The sequence below is a fragment of the Babylonia areolata genome, chromosome 35, assembly GCF_041734735.1.
Source record: "Babylonia areolata isolate BAREFJ2019XMU chromosome 35, ASM4173473v1, whole genome shotgun sequence".
In the NCBI taxonomy this organism is placed as follows: Eukaryota; Metazoa; Mollusca; class Gastropoda; order Neogastropoda; family Buccinidae; genus Babylonia; species Babylonia areolata.
Genome location: NC_134910.1, coordinates 12,022,709 through 12,040,544, shown reverse-complemented (window position 1 = coordinate 12,040,544; position 17,836 = coordinate 12,022,709). Strand labels below are relative to the sequence as shown.

The 17,836-nt window shown below is 45.7% G+C and overlaps 1 protein-coding gene across 1 annotated transcript; it reads left to right on the top strand.

Annotated features, from left to right (window-relative positions):
* Nucleotides 1-218: 218 nt before the first annotated feature.
* Nucleotides 219-16,516, top strand: LOC143277830 (uncharacterized). Its single transcript, XM_076582742.1, has 6 exons — nucleotides 219-904; nucleotides 6,697-7,026; nucleotides 7,465-7,622; nucleotides 9,878-13,505; nucleotides 14,499-14,643; nucleotides 16,086-16,516. Exons 1-6 carry the CDS (start codon nucleotides 841-843, stop codon nucleotides 16,258-16,260), a joined length of 4,500 nt encoding a protein of 1,499 aa, XP_076438857.1. The 5' UTR covers nucleotides 219-840; the 3' UTR covers nucleotides 16,261-16,516.
* The last annotated feature ends 1,320 nt before the right edge of the window (nucleotides 16,517-17,836 follow it).

The window sequence follows — 17,836 nt, the reverse complement described above, 5'->3', positions numbered from 1 at the left end:
TTGCGCCGCGATTTTTTTAAACCGTTTCTAATGGAGACGCTTTCATTTCTCAGTGTTTAAATTTACACAAGCAAAGCAAATCAAATCATGTTGTTTGTAGCCCAGCCGACCACAAACGAGCTGTTTCAGGGCGTCCAACATTAGTACAGCTTTATGCTGCGTGCAAAGAATGCCACATCTTTTCAGCCGAAACGAAGCCTTGGACTAAAACAACCCAGTGTAGGGATCATTGTTTTGCAAAGTCTTGTTTGTTATCTATTCTAGGTCCTTGAGCTGCAATCCCGCGACCAATACATTTCCCCAAAAACTCGGAGTACAGCATTTTTGACAGACAATGTCGGCACACGCTGTGGGACTTCGACACTCCTGCGCTGAAGTTGCTGCGCATTAACAGCCGAATCAGGAACAGTTAAAAGAAGACGTGAATTTCGTCAAGGGACAGACAAAAAGAAAGACACACGGAAAGACAGAGTTGCTGTTAGGCAACAGAAGAAAAGAAATATTGTAAACCGAGCCGAAAATAAGTAGAATAGAATGTCTTTGTTATCAAGTGTACCAGGGTCACAAGGAATATACAGCAGAATCCAAGAAAGTGAATCCGAAAAGAAGTGAAAGCAAAAATAAAGAGTCCTGAATTGAAGAGTAGAAAACGAAAAGAGGAGAAATAGAAGGGTGGAGAGGAGAGGAGAACAACGACGAGAAGAACGACGACGGCGGTGAGAACAACAGCTTTGGAGAGAGAGAGAGAAAAAAAAATTGAAACCCACACTCTGAAGAAGGACGTAAAGAACAGCAGCGACATCAGCAAGCCGACCGATGATCGATCAAACACGTCAGTGAATGAATATGCGCTGCATTCGCAAAGGAATTCTCGTTCTGTGGGTCTGTTTCCTACTGTCACAGGGTACGTATTATAGACTGTTTTGTATACACTGGTTCATTTTTTACAAAAATGCTTGCGTACTGCTTGAATTCTGTTTCTTTGATCAAGACAAAAATGCTTGCGTACTGCTTGAATTCTGTTTCTTTGATCAAGACAAAAATGCTTGCGTACTGCTTGAATTCTGTTTCTTTGATCAAGACTGTTATGCAAATGTACGTTTTCTATATTTCAGACTTCTCTTGTTAGTTAAAGGGGGTTGGCTGGACGGGTGGCTATGGAGATTGGGGGTTGTGGGGCAAATGAGGGAAGTTGAATGGGTTTGTGCGGTATGTAGTGTAGTCACACTTTTTCTCTCCGCGTTCACAAGCAGGATCACCTGATTGGTGTGGTTTAATTTCAGGTGTTTTAGAACCCCGTTTAACAGCATCTAGCAACGAGCAGCATGCCTGAGACATATACTCAAAACCTTTGGTCAAACATAATACCAAACCATAATGCTGGACTTCATTGCCATGCGTTTTAGGTCCAATGAACGTAATCAGATTATATCTGAACCTCTCATCCTTCGTTCATTCAATGTCCAACAGTATATACTCGTGAAAGAAATGTAACACTACAACAAGCTACTACTGAGCTTAGTTAACCGCTCCTAGTTATCCTTTAGCTGACTTTCTTCGCATATAATGCGCAGACTTTGCTCTTAGTGTTCAGAACAACTCTCGCATAACACAATACAAATATTTCAGCTATGGCCGAACTTTGTCCAAACAAATCATCCCACAAACCGTCAAACAAAATGTGTGATACTGAAGGAGGTTCGTTACATTTTCACTAAAACCTTTTCAATATTTTGTTCGTAAACCATTTGGACTAGGTCTATCAATCCATTCACATTCCTGGATGCCCATATTATTTTGTATCCCATTAAAAAAAAAAAAAAAAGTCTATCATTGTTTGCTACATTTCACTGTGGGGGTTAGGGGGTGCACGGGAGGGGTAGTACCTCTAGAGGGGGGGCTTGTCACGCTCTTCCGGGAGTAGTTCGTCCTCTGTTGGCCCCCACCGGCACCCAGCTCTCACTTATGGGTCCTAGAAGCTGCTAGCATGCGGCAGCGCCCAACCCCCGGGCAACGGCTTTGACAGGCTGGCTAAACTAGGTGAGGGTAGCCGACGGGTCTCAAACCCTCGGTGAGTTAGGGCTTGTCTACCCAAGCATGTGAAGACTGGATCCGGCGGACTCTGCGGAAGAAACCTTCATGGTTCAACGGAGAGGAAGGCGGTTGCAGCAGAGCACTGTGGAGTGCTGAGGGCAGGATGAGGCACACATAGGACATCCTGGTCATCCACTGCATCTGTTTCCATCTCCAGTTGTCTTGACCTCGTCTTGCCACTGGATACAGACGGTCTCGGACAAGAGAGTGAGGTCGACGGTGCGCAACTCCTCCTCACTACAAAGAAAGTCATCGCGCAAGTCATCAGTCATCCATCATCCCATACCATCTTTTTCCCCAAGCCCTGTGGCGACAGGCGAGCGACGAAGCGACAGGTGTGGGTACACTGGCAGTCGTAGCCGCGGACCTGCACACAGGCGGCTCAGGCTATAGGGTCGTTTTTCACCGACTGTAGCAGCGGTGGAGATCGGCAGCCCCCTGAGCGACTGAGCAGCCCTCTTCAGGACAGCACTGCTCACCTCCATGGCATAAGGAAGGGGCTAGAAAAGGTGCCCGAAACATTGCCTGCTCAACACCACCCTAGTCAGCATACCGCGGCTGACGGGGCACCCTACTCAAGCGGTCGACACACAAAGGAAAGAAAGAAGAAAACAAGGAGCACCCCATTGACCATTGCCACATGGAACGTGCGTACGCTTCTGGACAGAGAGACCACAGAGACGCACAGCACTCATTGCGAGTGAACTAGCTAGGTACAACATCGACATCGCTGCCTGAAGTGAGACCAGACTGGTAGAAGAAGGCGAACTCTGTGAGCGAGGCGCAGGCTACACCTTTTGGAGTGGTCGCGGACCTGAAGAGAGACGTGAAACTGGAGTTGGCTTTGCAGTGAAGACAACCCTCGTTGGCAAGCCGGCTGGCCCCCCGAAAGGAGTGAACGATCGCCTGATGACGATGAAACTCCCTTTATGCAACGGGAAGAAGTTTACCACCATTATCAGCGCCTACGAGCCCATCATGACCAACCCGGATGAGATCAAGGACAAGTTCTACGAGGACCTGAACGCTGTCATCACCACTGTTCCCAACGCAGACAAGCTCATCATTCTTGGTGACTTTAACGCGAGAGTTGGCTGTGACACCACCTCCTGGGAAGGCGTGATTGGGAAGCATGGGGTTGGCAGCTGTAACAGCAATGGTCAGCCACTTCTCCAGACATGTGCCGAGCACGACCTTCTTATCACAAACACCGTCTTCTGCCTCCCTACCCGTAACAGGACGTCATGCATGCATCCTAGCTCTGGGCATTGGCATCTCATCGACTTTGTCATCGTCAGGAAGAGGGACAGGCAGGACGTACGAGTCACGAGGGCCATGTGCGGCGCCGAGTGCTGGACAGAACACCGCCTTATCGTCTCCAGACTCAACCTTCGCATCCAGCCCAAGAGACGGCCTCAGGGCATGAAAGCACCCAAACGTCTGAATGTCAACAAGCTGGAGCTAGGCAACATCAAACAGAGCTTTGCTGACACCCTGGAGGAACGCCTTGAGTCCACCGTGCTGGACAACCAGAATGTGGAGGCAGCATGGGGCGCACTGCATGAGACGGTGTACAACACTGCCATGGAGTGCCTGGGGCCTTCTGCCAGGAAGCACAAAGACTGGTATGATGAGAACTGCACTGAGATCAAGCAGCTGCTGGAAGACAAACGCCAAGCCTACAGAGCCCATATTGAAGATCCCAAGTCACAGTCAAAGAAAGACATACTGAAAAGCGCACGCAGCACCATCCAGCTGAAGCTGCGGCAGATGCAGGATTCCTGGTTGAGCAACAAAGCTGATGAGATCCAGGGCTTTGCAGACCGGAACGACATGAAGAACTTCTATAACGGCCTGAAAGAAGTCTATGGTCCCACCACCTCCGGATCTGCTCCACTCCTCAGTGCTGATGGTTCTACCCTAATCACTGACAAGGACGGGATCCTTGAGAGATGGGCTGAACACTTTGACAGCATACTGAACCGCCTTTCCACCATCAATGATAAAGCCATCGACCGACTCCCCCAGGTGCCAGTCAGTGAGTCGTTGGATGCCATTCCAACTTTGGAGGAGACCCAGAAAACTATCCGTCTGCTATCCAGTGGCAAAGCCCCTGGCTCAGACTCCATTCCAGCTGAGGTCTACAAAGAAGGTGGTATGGCACTGACTGAGAAGCTTCATCAGCTGTTCCAGCTCATCTGGCAGCATGAGGCAGGTCCACAGGACTTCAAAGACGCTTCCATCATACACCTGTACAAGCGCAAAGGAAATCGTCAGGCCTGTGACAACCATCGTGGAATATCCCTGCTGTACGTCGCAGGCAAGACTCTGGCCAGAGTGCTACTCAACTGTCTCATAGCGCACCTTGAGCAAGGTCTCCTACCAGAGAGCCACCGTGGCTTCCGGAAAGAACGCGGGACTATCGACATGGTGTTTGCTGCCAGGCAGCTCCAGGAGAAGTGTCAGGAACAGAACGCCGACCTTACTCCACCTATGTCGATCTGACCAAGGCCTTCGATACTGTTAGCAGAGATGGCCTTTGGAGAATCATGGCGAAGTACGGATGTCCCAGAAAGTTCATCACCATCATACGGCAACTACACGATGGGATGCTGGCCCGAGTCCAAGACAACGGAGAGACTTACAGAACCATTCCCTGTCTCCAACGGAGTCAAGCAAGGGTGTGTTCTTGCCCCACCCTGTTCAGTCTCATGTTTTCAGCCATGCTGACAGATGCCTTCAGAGACGCTGACGTAGGCATTGGCATCAGGTACCGCACAGATGGCTCACTCTTCAACCACAGGAGGCTTCAAGCTAAAACCAAGGTGAGGACAGACACCATCAACGACTTCCTGTTTGCTGATGACTGCGCTCTCAACGCTGCCTCCGAAGCTGACATGCAACACAGCGTCGACAAGTTCTCTGCTGCCTGTGACAACTTTAGCCTCACAATCAGCAGAAAGAAGACTGAGGTGATGCACCAGCGAGCTCAAGGAAAGCCTTACGTTGAACCAAACATCTTCATCAACGGGCAGCGACTGAATGCGGTGGACAAGTTCACATACCTGGGCAGTACACTCTCGCACAGTTGTCATCGACGACGAGGTGAATGCCAGACTTGCCAAAGCCAGCGCTGCCTTCGGCAGACTCCATAAGAACGTTTGGAACAGGAGAGGCATCACCCTGGAGACGAAGCTCAAAGTATACAAGGCCATAGTTCTCACCACACTGCTCTATGGATGTGAATCATGGACGGTCTACAAACTCCACGCCAAAAAGTTGAACCACTTCCACACCACCAGCCTCATAAAACTTCTCGGCATAAAGTGGCAAGAGAAGATCCCTGACACAGAGGTGCTCATTCGTGTAAACTTGCCCAGCATCTACACCATCTTTATGCAGGCCCAGCTGCGCTGGGCAGGCCATGTAGTTCGCATGCCAGACCACCGGCTCCCCAAGAAACTGCTGTACGGCGAACTCCAACATGGCAAGCGCTCACATGGAGGCCAAAAGAAGCGCTTCAAAGACACTCTGAAAGCTTCTCTGAAGGCCTTCAACATCAGCTACGACACATGGGAGCTGAATGCAATGGACAGACCAAAGTGGTGTTCAGCTGTCCACAAAGGCGCCAAATCCTGCGAGGCCAACAGAATCGCTGCAGCAGAGCAACGCAGACAGGCCAGGAAAAGCAGTGCCAGCAAGTCCCCGACAGCCGCCACCATCCCCTGTCCACACTGCGTCAGAACCTTCCGGGCGCGGATTGGCCTGACCAGTCATCTGCGCACCCACTGAGCCCAACCCACCCACCCCCAGGATGACTAGATGGTCCTCGTCGATCCCCGACGGACGAACCACACACATTTCACTGTAATCTTGGCAATCGAAAGTTTTATCATGGAAGAAACCAAATCGAACCCAGTAAGCACTTTGCTTCTAGAAAAAAAAAATGTGTATTTCTTTATCTCGGAATGGTGTCAAGCAAGTTAATAATTATGTGGGGGGTTGTATTGTACTGCATCGTATCATATTTGTATGACGTATTGTGTTGTAATTTGTATTGTATTATTTTTGTCCATGAGGTAAATCGAACTCGTGGACACTGGCTTCCTAGTCAGGTGCTTTGCCACTAATCCATCGGTCCACCTGTTTCAGTGTGTTTTGGGGTTCTGATCAATTATTCCTGTCCATAGCTCTGTCTTTAATTCCATCCATGCTAACTTGTCTTTTGGTTTTAAAACAAACCTCTTCGTATGAAGCAAACGTACAGTTGATTCTCCGTTCCTTCATTCCAAACAGTTTTTTGTGGTTTGGGGGGATTTTTTCCCCCAGCCGTATCCTTCAGTTTCAGTTCGGGTTGCTCATAAAATCGCTTCGCGACAGGAAATAAGTTAACAACGTCAGAAAGTGTATGTGACTGGCTGCGTTCAGCCTTCAAAGCAGGCTTCTGTGGAGGTTGCTGTCTTGTGCTCTAATATTTTTCCCCCGTTGTGTGTGTGTTTGTGTGTATGTGAGAGAGAGATTTTCATTTATCCCTGACTGTACAATACCATATTGTGTTTTACCCTGCCCGTTGCACATGATTGTCCATCGCCATGACATCAGGAAGCGACGCATTCAGATGGACCCAGAACCTCAAAAACGAAAGCACCATTTACCATTGCGTCGAGGATGATGTCACCTTCCGTTGGTCCTTCGTCACGGATCCGGAAGAAGAGGTTCTGGCGACGTTTTTGTACTCGGAGAAAAATGGGACCCTTGTGACGCGTTTCGCCACCCACCATTGGACGTTATCCAAGAGAGTGACCTTTCAGCCTGATGCTGCTATGACGTTATGGGGAGTGAGGCCGGAGGACGCAGGGCTTTACGGGGCTGACGTCAAACTGTACCAGAGGTCGCTCCCGCACAAGCAAGTGGCCAACTTGGTTGTTTTAGGTATGAAATGTCGTTGTTTGTTGTTACGTGTTTTCTTTGTATTTATTATTCTTATCTATGTCCTCAGATGCTACTGTATTCATCATGAGATAGTGTATCATGTGCGTATATTGTTGCGCGCATAATTGTGATTCCTTCTTTTTTTTAAGCTGATTTTGGGGACTCACGGGTTAGAAGATTGTGTTGATGATGGTGGTTGTTCCCGTTCTAGTTTCCCCCTTTTACATCGTTCATTCCTTTTACAACCACCACCAGCTGTAGTATAACAGTGGCGGTGGTAGCAGCAGTGGTAGTTGTTGTAGGAGGAGCAGTAAGAGTAGCGGTAGTGGTGTGGAGGTAGCAATAATAGTAGTCGTGTTAGATACAGTTCGCAATTCCCTCATGGGTGTACACAACCACAGTGATTGTCTTCGGTTTCTGTACCCTCCCCTGCAACAGAGCCGCCGGAGATTACAGGCGGTGAGCTGGAGGTGGAGCAAGTACACTCTGAGAAATCAGTGTCGGTGGACAGCAACAACAAGTGTGGAGTCGGCCCAAGATTACGATGTGGTCACTTGCGTAAAGTTGGGGTCCCTGCTGTTTCTGTTGTGTGGACGGTGAGTTCGTGTGTGTGTGTGTGTGTGTGTGTGTGCGTGGCTGTGGGTGTTTGCGCGTGTGTGTGTCTGTGTGTGTGTGCGCGCGCACGTATGTGTCAGTGTGTGTGTGCATTCGCTTTTTGATTCACTTTTTGCCTGGTTGTATCTTGTGTGGCAGTTTGTTTCTTTGCCTGGGTAGCTCTGAACATATTCATTTTCTGCTCAGCCCCTCTGTCTCTCTCTCTCTCTCTCGCTCGCTCGCTCGCTCTCTCTCATCAAAAATACATAATTGGGGGGGGAGGGGGGGGAAGAAAAATTACTGCCAGTTCCTGTCAATGTTAATTTCTTTCAACAGTACATTTTGCTTGGGGATTTGTTTTTCCACAAAATTGAACAGAATCGTCCACAGCACTATTGTTGTTTAGTGACTCAGTCAATCGTTGTGGATTAGTAGGGGTATATAGATATGTTACTTGTAAGCTTAGACTAGTTAGATCTTTTTTTCATTCTTTTCTTCTTCTTTTTTTCTTAGTAGTTTTCCATCCTTCCTACCTTTTGGCGTTAATGTAAGAGCAATTATTGTGAAATCGTATATTCTATGCAACCTTTAATAAAACCTGAAATAAAATATTTTTAAAATTATTACGAGTAATCAAAATTATGTCTCAGTATGCACAGTAGAACTGGAGGAGAAATATGTGCCAGTTTTATCAACGTATGCACACATGATGTTACACAGGGAGAAGCCTGTGCACTTTTCTTTTTGGTAAAGGAATTAGCACTGGAAATATATAAACGCTAGTTAGACTCCAAACGCTGTCAGCACACAGGCTTGATTAAGCCGAGGACAAAACTGAGCGAAAGAGAGAGGTTGTTCTTTAATGGAGAAAAACGTTTGTAACTGTTATAAGTACAAATTACAAGTGTATACTTTTTACTCTGTCGAGTCTTTCGCCTGTTGTATAGACTATGCAAGTGGGTCATAAAAGTTCTTAGTTGTGTATTGCTCATAAATAGTTAAGATTGATTTATTTGTGTTATTTTTTACATATGCATGTCCAGCCGGTCGTATTACTTTGCTAAATTATGGGGACAAAATAAAGTTGCCATGCATATTGAAAAAATCAGCGTATGCACAGCCATGCATACTGAAAAAAGTCAATGTATGCACAGTCAGGAAATAAGAATCCACATCTTTGAACAAGAAAGAACGGAATAATACAAATGCAGGTAAAAATCTCTTCTCGTCAAGTTGAAAATAACCTGGATATGACGCTTTGTTGAAAATTGGCAGGGGGAAAGGGGTACAGGAGAGCATATATTATATTATATTATATTATATTATATTATATTGTATTGTCACATCAAATTTTTCTGTGTGAAATTCAGGCTGCTCTTCCCAAGAAGAGCGCACCTCTACAGTGCAGTGCCACCTTTTTCTGCCTTAAGTGTATTTCTTTTCTCATGAAATTGGATTTTTCTACAAAATTTTGCCAGGGACAAGCTTTTGTTGCCGGAGGATCTTTTACGTGTACTAAATGTATGCGACGCACGGGACCGCGGTTTATCGTCTTATCCGATTGAATAGCATCCAGACCACCACTCAAGGTCCAGTGGAGGGGGAGAAAGTACTGGCTAGTGTGAGATACGAACGAACGTGTGCGCTTATACCCTCTCGCTTCCTACTGCAAGGCAGACACGTCAGCAATAGGCCACACCTCCGCACTGTAATATCAACCCCCCGAAAGACTGGGTCCCATACAATACTGTGACAGGGACATAGCCATTAGTTCCGCCTGACAGGACCTGTGCTTAAGTATCCCAGATGAGACTCGACACATTTCAGATAGCAGTGGGATGAAACGAAATTATCATCATCTGTTCGCTCTATCAGGTATCATCATGAAATATCGCAATATGGGTAAAATCATAATGTCACTCAATGAGGCATCGATAACGTCAGTCTTTTGTGATAAATGTACTTGGGATTCAGGCATTCGAAATTCGTGTCACAAAATTGGGATGGGTGAGTGTCAATAAATTAGTGTAGAATATCAGTGCACGTTTGCACGAACTTCGTCCATAGTCTTAAAGGAGAAAAGGACATGTTTTGATAGTAATAGATTTTGGAGGGGGGTAGAAGGCTATCAAATCATACAGGAAATGTGAACATTAGTTTTGATTGATATCTACAATTTGATGTATTATTGAGCAATTCGACACTGTCAAAAACTGATGTTGATGTGGTAACATATTGTGATATGCTTTCACTGCAGGATCCAGACAGAGAGGAACACACAAGCAGCGTCGTGGAGAACGGATACTTTCTGTTTGACCTGCCAGCTTCCTACAAGGGCGGTAACTATACTTGCAGTCTTGTTCTGAAACCAGAAGTCCTTGAATGCCTTCAGAGCGACCATCCTCTTATGCAAACAGCTTCTATCTTTCTGGAAACGACAGAAACAAAAGTGGAGGCACAGGCAGAAGAGATGCACGAGCTGAAATCGAAACTAGAAGAACTCAAGACAGAGACATCATCACAGCTGCAGAAATCAGAAATCCCCCTTTCCGTGCAAGAGATTAAAAAGATCGAAGACAGAATCCAAAACCTGGAGGACAACGCTGAAAACGTCTCCCAGGAATTAGACAGCCAGAAAACGTCCAACTTCAAGGTTATCAAAGAGCTCAACCAATCTTTCTGGAATGCTGTTATGGAATCTGAAGCCAAATCTACACGAGTGATACAAGACAATACCAGTAAGCTGTCAGAAGAACTGTCCACTCAGAAAGAGGTTTCGTCAGAGCAAGAAGACAACATCAAAGCTTTACAGCGACAGCTGGAAGCTCTTCAGAGCCAGTTCCGGGACCAGCACAACCTGAACAGTCAGCTACAGTCAGAACTGGCCAGTGTCCACAGTTCCCTGGAACAGCAGAGAGCATGGGTCACCGATCTTCAGAGCAAGGTACAAAAACAGCAAGAGGAGATTGAACGCCAAAAACAGAGCAACTCGGAGCAAAATAAGCTTCATCTGCAGCAGTTCTCGATCATAGCCCAGCGACTTGAAAAAGAAGAAGACCTGTCTGCCGACTTTCAATCGTCGCTAACGAAGCAGCAAGAAGCTATAGATGCTCAAAACGTGAAGCAAGCACAACAACAGGAACAAACCTTGGCTTCGATCCACAATAGTGTGCAGATGCAAAGAAACGCTACCGACCAACTTAACAACCGATTAACGGACATGGCCAGAGAAAGCGACAGGAAGATTCAGGCCGTGCAGGTCACAGTCACAGATGTTCAACAGAACATCACTGTTTTCTCCACACAAGTTGACTCTCGGTTCGAATCTCTGGGTCTCACATTGAGCACCACTCAGCAGAATCTGTCCACAGTCATGGCGGTCATTACTCTGGAACAACAAGACCTGTCCGCCAGACTCGAAAACACAGCGCAGTACTTTAAAACGTTAAACGACTTAAGTTCGTCAAATTTCTCGACCATAAAACAGCGACTTGAACGGGAAGAAACTCTGTCTGCCAACTTCCAATCCTCGCTGACGAAGCAGCAAGAAGCTCTAGATGCTCAGAAAGCGAAGCAAGCACAACAACAGGGCCAAACCCTGACTTCCATCCAGAACAGCATGCAGTTGCAGAGAAACACCACCAACCAACTTAACAACCGATTAACGGACATGGCCAGAGATAACGACAGGAAGATTCAGGCCGTGCAGGCCACAGTCACAGAGGTTCAACAGAACTTCACTGTTTTCTCCACACAAGTTGACTCTCGGTTCGAATCTCTGGGTCTCACACTGAGCACCACTCAGAAGAACCTGTCCACATCAGTGACGGCCATCACTCTGGAACAACGAGACCTGTCCGCCAGACTCGACATTGCAGTGCAGCAGCTCAAAACAGTAAACGACTCGAGTTCGTCCACATTCTCCATTATACTCCAGCGTCTTGAACGAGAAGAAGAACGCTCTGCTAACCTTCAGGCTACAATGACGAAGCAACAAGGAATTATAAATGTTCAGATAGCAAAACATGACGAACAACAGAACCAAACTCTGGCTTCAATCCAGAACAGTATGCAGTTGCAGAGAAACACCACCAACCAACTTAACAACCGATTAACGGACATGGCCAGAGAAAGCGACAGGAAGATTCAGGCCGTGCAGGCCACAGTCACAGAGGTTCAACAGAACATCACTGTTTTCTCCACACAAGTTGACTCTCGGTTCGAATCTCTGGGTCTCACACTGAGCACCACTCAGAAGAACCTGTCCACATCAGTGACGGCCATCACTCTGGAACAACAAGACCTGTCCGCCAGACTCGAAAACACAGCGCAGTACTTTAAAACGTTAAACGACTTAAGTTCGTCAAATTTCTCGACCATAAAACAGCGACTTGAACGGGAAGAAACTCTGTCTGCCAACTTCCAATCCTCGCTGACGAAGCAGCAAGAAGCTCTAGATGCTCAGAAAGCGAAGCAAGCACAACAACAGGGCCAAACCCTGACTTCCATCCAGAACAGCATGCAGTTGCAGAGAAACACCACCAACCAACTTAACAACCGATTAACGGACATGGCCAGAGAAAGCGACAGGAAGATTCAGGCCGTGCAGGTCACAGTCACAGAGGTTCAACAGAACATCACTGTTTTCTCCACACAAGTTGACTCTCGGTTCGAATCTCTGGGTCTCACACTGAGCACCACTCAGAAGAACCTGTCCACATCAGTGACGGCCATCACTCTGGAACAACAAAACCTGTCCGACAGACTCGACATTGCAGTGCAGCAGCTCAAAACAGTAAACGACTCGAGTTCGTCCACATTCTCCACTATACTCCAGCGTCTTGAACGAGAAGAAGAACGCTCTGCCGACCTTCAGGCTGTAGTGATAAAGCAGCAAGACGCTATAAATACTCAGAGAGCAAAACATGAAGAACAACAGACCCAAACTCTGGCTTCAATCCAGAACAGTATGCAGTTGCAGAGAAACAACATCAACCAACTTAACAATCGATTAACGGACATGGCCAGAGAAAGCGACAGGAAGATTCAGGCCGTGCAGGTCACAGTCACAGAGGTTCAACAGAACATCACTGTTTTCTCCACACAAGTTGACTCTCGGTTCGAATCTCTGGGTCTCACACTGAGCACCACTCAGCAGAATCTGTCCACAGTCATGGCGGTCATCACTCTGGAACAACAAGACCTGTCCGCCAGACTCGAAAACACAGCGCAGCACCTTAAAACGTTAAACGGCTTAAGTTCGTCAAAATTCTCGACCATTATACAGCGACTTGAACGGGAAGAAACTCTGTCTGCCAACTTCCAATCCTCGCTGACGAAGCAGCAAGAAGCTCTAGATGCTCAGAAAGCGAAGCAAGCACAACAACAGGGCCAAACCCTGACTTCCATCCAGAACAGCATGCAGTTGCAGAGAAACAACATCAACCAACTTAACAACCGATTAACGGACATGGCCAGAGAAAGCGACAGGAAGATTCAGGCCGTGCAGGCCACAGTCACAGAGGTTCAACAGAACATCACTGTTTTCTCCACACAAGTTGACTCTCGGTTCGAGTCGTTCAGTCTCATTCTGAACACCACTCAGCAGAATCTGTCCACATCAGTGACGGTCATCACTGTGGAACAACGAAACCTGTCCGACAGTTTGGTCAGCACTGCACAAGTCGTACAGCAGTTGTCTCTCCAGCAGAGGAGGACAACTGAGAAGATTGACCAGATGAACAGCGGCCGGCTGTCAGGATCGCTGCGTTCTGACGTGGCAGCAGTGAAACTGAACGTGTCTCAAATCGGGAGTCAGTATTCCTCCTTGTCTCGGCGTGTGACAACCCTGGAAACAAGAGCGGACGGAGACCGTCAGCGACTGCGTACGTCACCTTTTACATTTTGCTTCTCCGTCTCTGTCCACCACCACCCACTCCTCACCAACCAACCCCCTTCTCTCCCTGCCTCTCTCTAACCTCCTCCTCCCCCCCCCCTCCTCCCCAAGCCCCCACTCCCTCCTTTTCTTCTCTTTTTTTCCACTTCTCACTTGTGTGTGTGTGTGTGTCCAAAAAATATAAAATAGACATTCCACATGGGGGCTTGCACCAACTCACTATTGCACACACACACACACACACACACACACACACACACACACAGAGAGAGACATAGAGGCCAACATTTTTAGTACGTCTTCTCCAGCAGACAACAGACCACCTCGCAAGACCTACATATGAAGGCCAGTTCGGGCAAGAATTTCCATTACCCATTATTTTAAGCACCAGTGTTGACGAACCTGAAGAGATCCACTCTGAGGAATTGGTCCGAATTGACCCTGACCTTCACTTATGCAGCATTAACCCACAAGGTCCTTCGTCCAAAGGATGGAAAACAAGGGAAGTAATCAGGTTGGCGGGCCCCAAACGAAACAACCAGCTACTTCCCTGTTGACTAATAGGTTGACATCATGGAAGAAGGGGAAGGGGGGGAGTAATTCTTTTCAAAAGATGAATAAATGAATGAAAATTAGATCGATAAAAAAAAAACGAAAGAAATCTTTCTGCGACAAAGGAAAGGGAGGACCAAGGAATGGAAGAGGAGAAGGTGAAGATGGTGATGATGATGATTGAAGTGATTGTGTGTGTGTGTGTGTGTGTGATTATAGTGTAATATACTTACATTATTAACTTACTCGTAACTTACTCGCTGTTATTTAAACTTTATTCTAATGTTTGCACGTATTTGTTATATCATTCAAACTTTATGTTAATGTAGCCCAACGCGCTTAGTCAGGCCTTGAAAAAATCAAAGTGGCCCACATGGGGGTCGAACCCACGACCTCCGGCGGTACAACAACTCTCAAATCATGCCAACAGATCCCTACATCCGACTGGTGGGAGGGAGGAACAGCAGAGAAGGACGGGTGGAGATGCGGGTGGGGCAGCGATGGGGCACTGTCTGCGACGACGGCTGGGACAACAACGACGCCAAAGTTGTCTGCAACATGCTGGGGTTCTTCGCGTGAGTGTCCGTCCAGTTGTATGTTTGTGCTGGTGTTGTGGCTGTGGTGTGATTGTCAGTGTGGTACGGTTGCGTACCAGAGATTGACATAGTCTTACAGTCTGGGCCACCAGTGAGAGCTGTAGGATCATCAATGGTTTCCCCACTGTAACTGAAAGTCATTTGCTGTCTAGTCTTTTTTGAAGGACTATGACTCTCAAACTAAGAGGCAAGATTGCACAGGCTCATAGTGCTGCAGCCATGGGGGGCTTGTTGGCCTTTGGGAACCATCCCAACACCGACTGTCCTGAAGCCCTCATGGTCGAGAGAGTGGGGATGTAACTTGGATGAGACTCTTCACCATAATCAAATTTTAGCTCAGATAGTTGGGACAGCAGTTACCTTCTCTGCTGTTCTGGTGGACATGGTAGAACACGACTATCATATTGTGTATATATTGCGACATCAGTGGCATTAGTGATGCGTTTCATCTTGTATTTTAATATTATAGTTCTTTTTTTCCACTTTGGGAACTACGTTCATTCCAAAGGAAATGTTTGTCGTTGAAGTCCATGTTTAAATCTGTGCAGCTTTTGGACTTGAACTGAAAAGAGAAAAGGCCGTTCTGATTACGAAAATATTGTGCATGCTTGTAAAGTTCTGCGGTTTGGGACTTCATTTTTATTTGCTTTTATTTAACATCAGTTTCAGTTTGAAGGCTCTGTCAGAGCGTGCGGACTGATCCATAAGCGCTGCACCACATCTGCTGTAAAAACTTGTTTTAATGCAACAGATGCCAGACCGTACAAACTGAACGCCCCGATCAGGTATCGAGAGCCTGCCATAGGTTTGTGTATAACTTTAACATTAAAATGAAATGAATTCATGTTGAGACAAAATAAATACATAAGTAAATCATTTTAAAAAGTAGTGAGAATGGACAGAAATCCAGATGTCGGTGTCCAATTTACAATACTTTATATTTTTCTAATATTTCTTTAAGGCACTTAAAGTTATTTGTTGAATGGTAATGGTCAAGGGTTTTTATATAAAAATTTTAAAAATTCCATGACTTTTCCAGGCCCTCAAGGGCAAAACATATCTTTTCCAAGATTTTTCCGGACTCATAATGACTGTACGAACGCTGTTTACTTGAATATTTTGTTGGTTTGCCTCTAGAAGACCCTAGTGTTAACACCAGTCGTTTTTTGTGTTTTTTTTTGTTTGTTTGTGGTGTTTTTTGTTTTTTTTGGGGGGGGGGGGGGTTGTTTGTTGTTTTGTTGGGGTTTTTTTGTTCACGTTGACTTGTGCTGTAAAACTCATGTTCCGTGTTCCCATCAACAAGGTGGACACGGTACCACCTTTCCACCTGTAGTCACCTGTTCCAAACACACACTCTTCGCCGCCAGGTGTATGTCTGTGACCAACGTGAACGCTGAAACGGTCCTGCGTCTGTCCCTCAGGTCCGGGGCAGTGGCCAGGTCCTCGGCTGCTTTCGGCCAAGGGACGGGTCCCATCGTCCTGGATGACGTCAACTGCAGCGGAAGTGAGCAGGACCTGCGCACGTGCAGCTCCAGAGCTTTCGGGACCCACAACTGTCAGCACACCGAGGATGCTGGTGTCGTGTGCGCGGGCTGATAACTGCGCTATCGTGATGATGATGATGATGATGATGATGACGATGGAGAGATGATGATGAGACGGAACCACCAGTACCATTACCACATCCAACAACGAAAAGTTTGAACTTGCCTATATTTACGAAAATAATACTGACACGTAGCCAACAAAAAACCAGTTTTAGGTTACTTCTCTTTTCCTATTAACACCGATATATTGGTTCTTTCCTTCTGTGTCCAACAACAAAAACTGAGTTACTGCATTTTTTTTTTTTTTTTAAACATTACATAGTGATACATTGACACTTTCTTTCGGTATCCAAAACAACCGTTTTCAGTTACTTCTCTTTATGAAAATAATACTGATACATTGATTATTTCTTTTATTACCCAGCAAGAAATAGTTTGAAGTTACTTCTCGTTTTGGAAATAATACTTAGGCCTACACATTGTTGCTTTCTTTTCGTGTCCAACAACAAATAGTTTAAAGGTATGTGTCTCTTCGAAAGTCTCTTTTGTTGTGTCACATTCTATTGAATGACATTTTATCAGAGAATAATACTATGTACTCTGTGAATTACATTTCGCGTATAACTGATGCGCAAGAGTTTTGTGTATGTTTCAATATCTAAATGTTTTGGTGTTGTTGTTTTTTTGTTGTTTTTTTTCATCTTCATCAGCTTTCTTCATGTATCTATTTTTCTTAGTAATTTGTTTGTTTAGTTTTATCTCTGCCATATTAAAGTGAATGACATTGCAACAAAATTTACCCAATATATTATGTGTATAATTACAGCACATGAGTAAATGCGCGTGAAATGGATTTTATGTTTCAGTTGTTCTTGTTGTTAGCATCATGTCATTTATTTCTTCATTATGTTTTCATTATGGTCTGACACATTATACTGATTGGCATCCGTGTGAAATCGTAGTTTTTGGTTATGTGCGTGTTGATCCTTTTAAAAATGTTTCAGTATTTTCTCAGTGTTCATTGTCATGATCATACAATTTTTTTATTCGTGCATTTTTTTGCTTATTCTTTATTTTGTTTTTGTCTGTTTATTTATGTATTCATTTATTTCATTATCATTCAGCATATACGAGCCCATGTGAAACCTTACGTATGGGCCAGTCTGTTTGAAATTGTAGTGAATTATTGAGATGGTAGATGGGCAGAATCATTTAAACAGAAGTCCCGGCACTTCTTGTGTGTTTTGAGAAAGTCTTCGGGGTTCCATAACTGAACGTAAAATATATCGCGTCCCCAAAATTATACATAGGCTAACGAAATAAAAATGAAAACAGAATTCGATCCACCAGGATGCTCGTTTCGGAGTTGTCATGATGGCTTTGGTTCTGGTGTCTAAATGATGTAACAGACGTGACTTTTATGCTGCCTGGGCAAAACCACGTGCATCTGTTGATCTGTAGCAGTTTGTGGAGATAGACCAGGTTCAGTCACTGTGTATAATGATATTTTTATTGATTTTTTTAATCCTCTTTGTTTGTCAAATGCGTCGAAATACAGTTTCTATGAAATGTAACATCAATTCGTCATCAAACAATGTGCGTATTTAATGCACGAATCTGTGCAT

Coding starts and splice junctions, on each gene's coding strand:
- LOC143277830 (XM_076582742.1), top strand. CDS start 841: ATGAATATGCGCTGCATTCGCAAAGGAATTCTCGTTCTGTGGGTCTGT. Junction 905..6,696: donor CTGTTTCCTACTGTCACAGG/GTACGTATTATA, acceptor CCATGACATCAG/GAAGCGACGCATTCAGATGG. Junction 13,506..14,498: donor CGGAGACCGTCAGCGACTGC/GTACGTCACCTT, acceptor TCATGCCAACAG/ATCCCTACATCCGACTGGTG.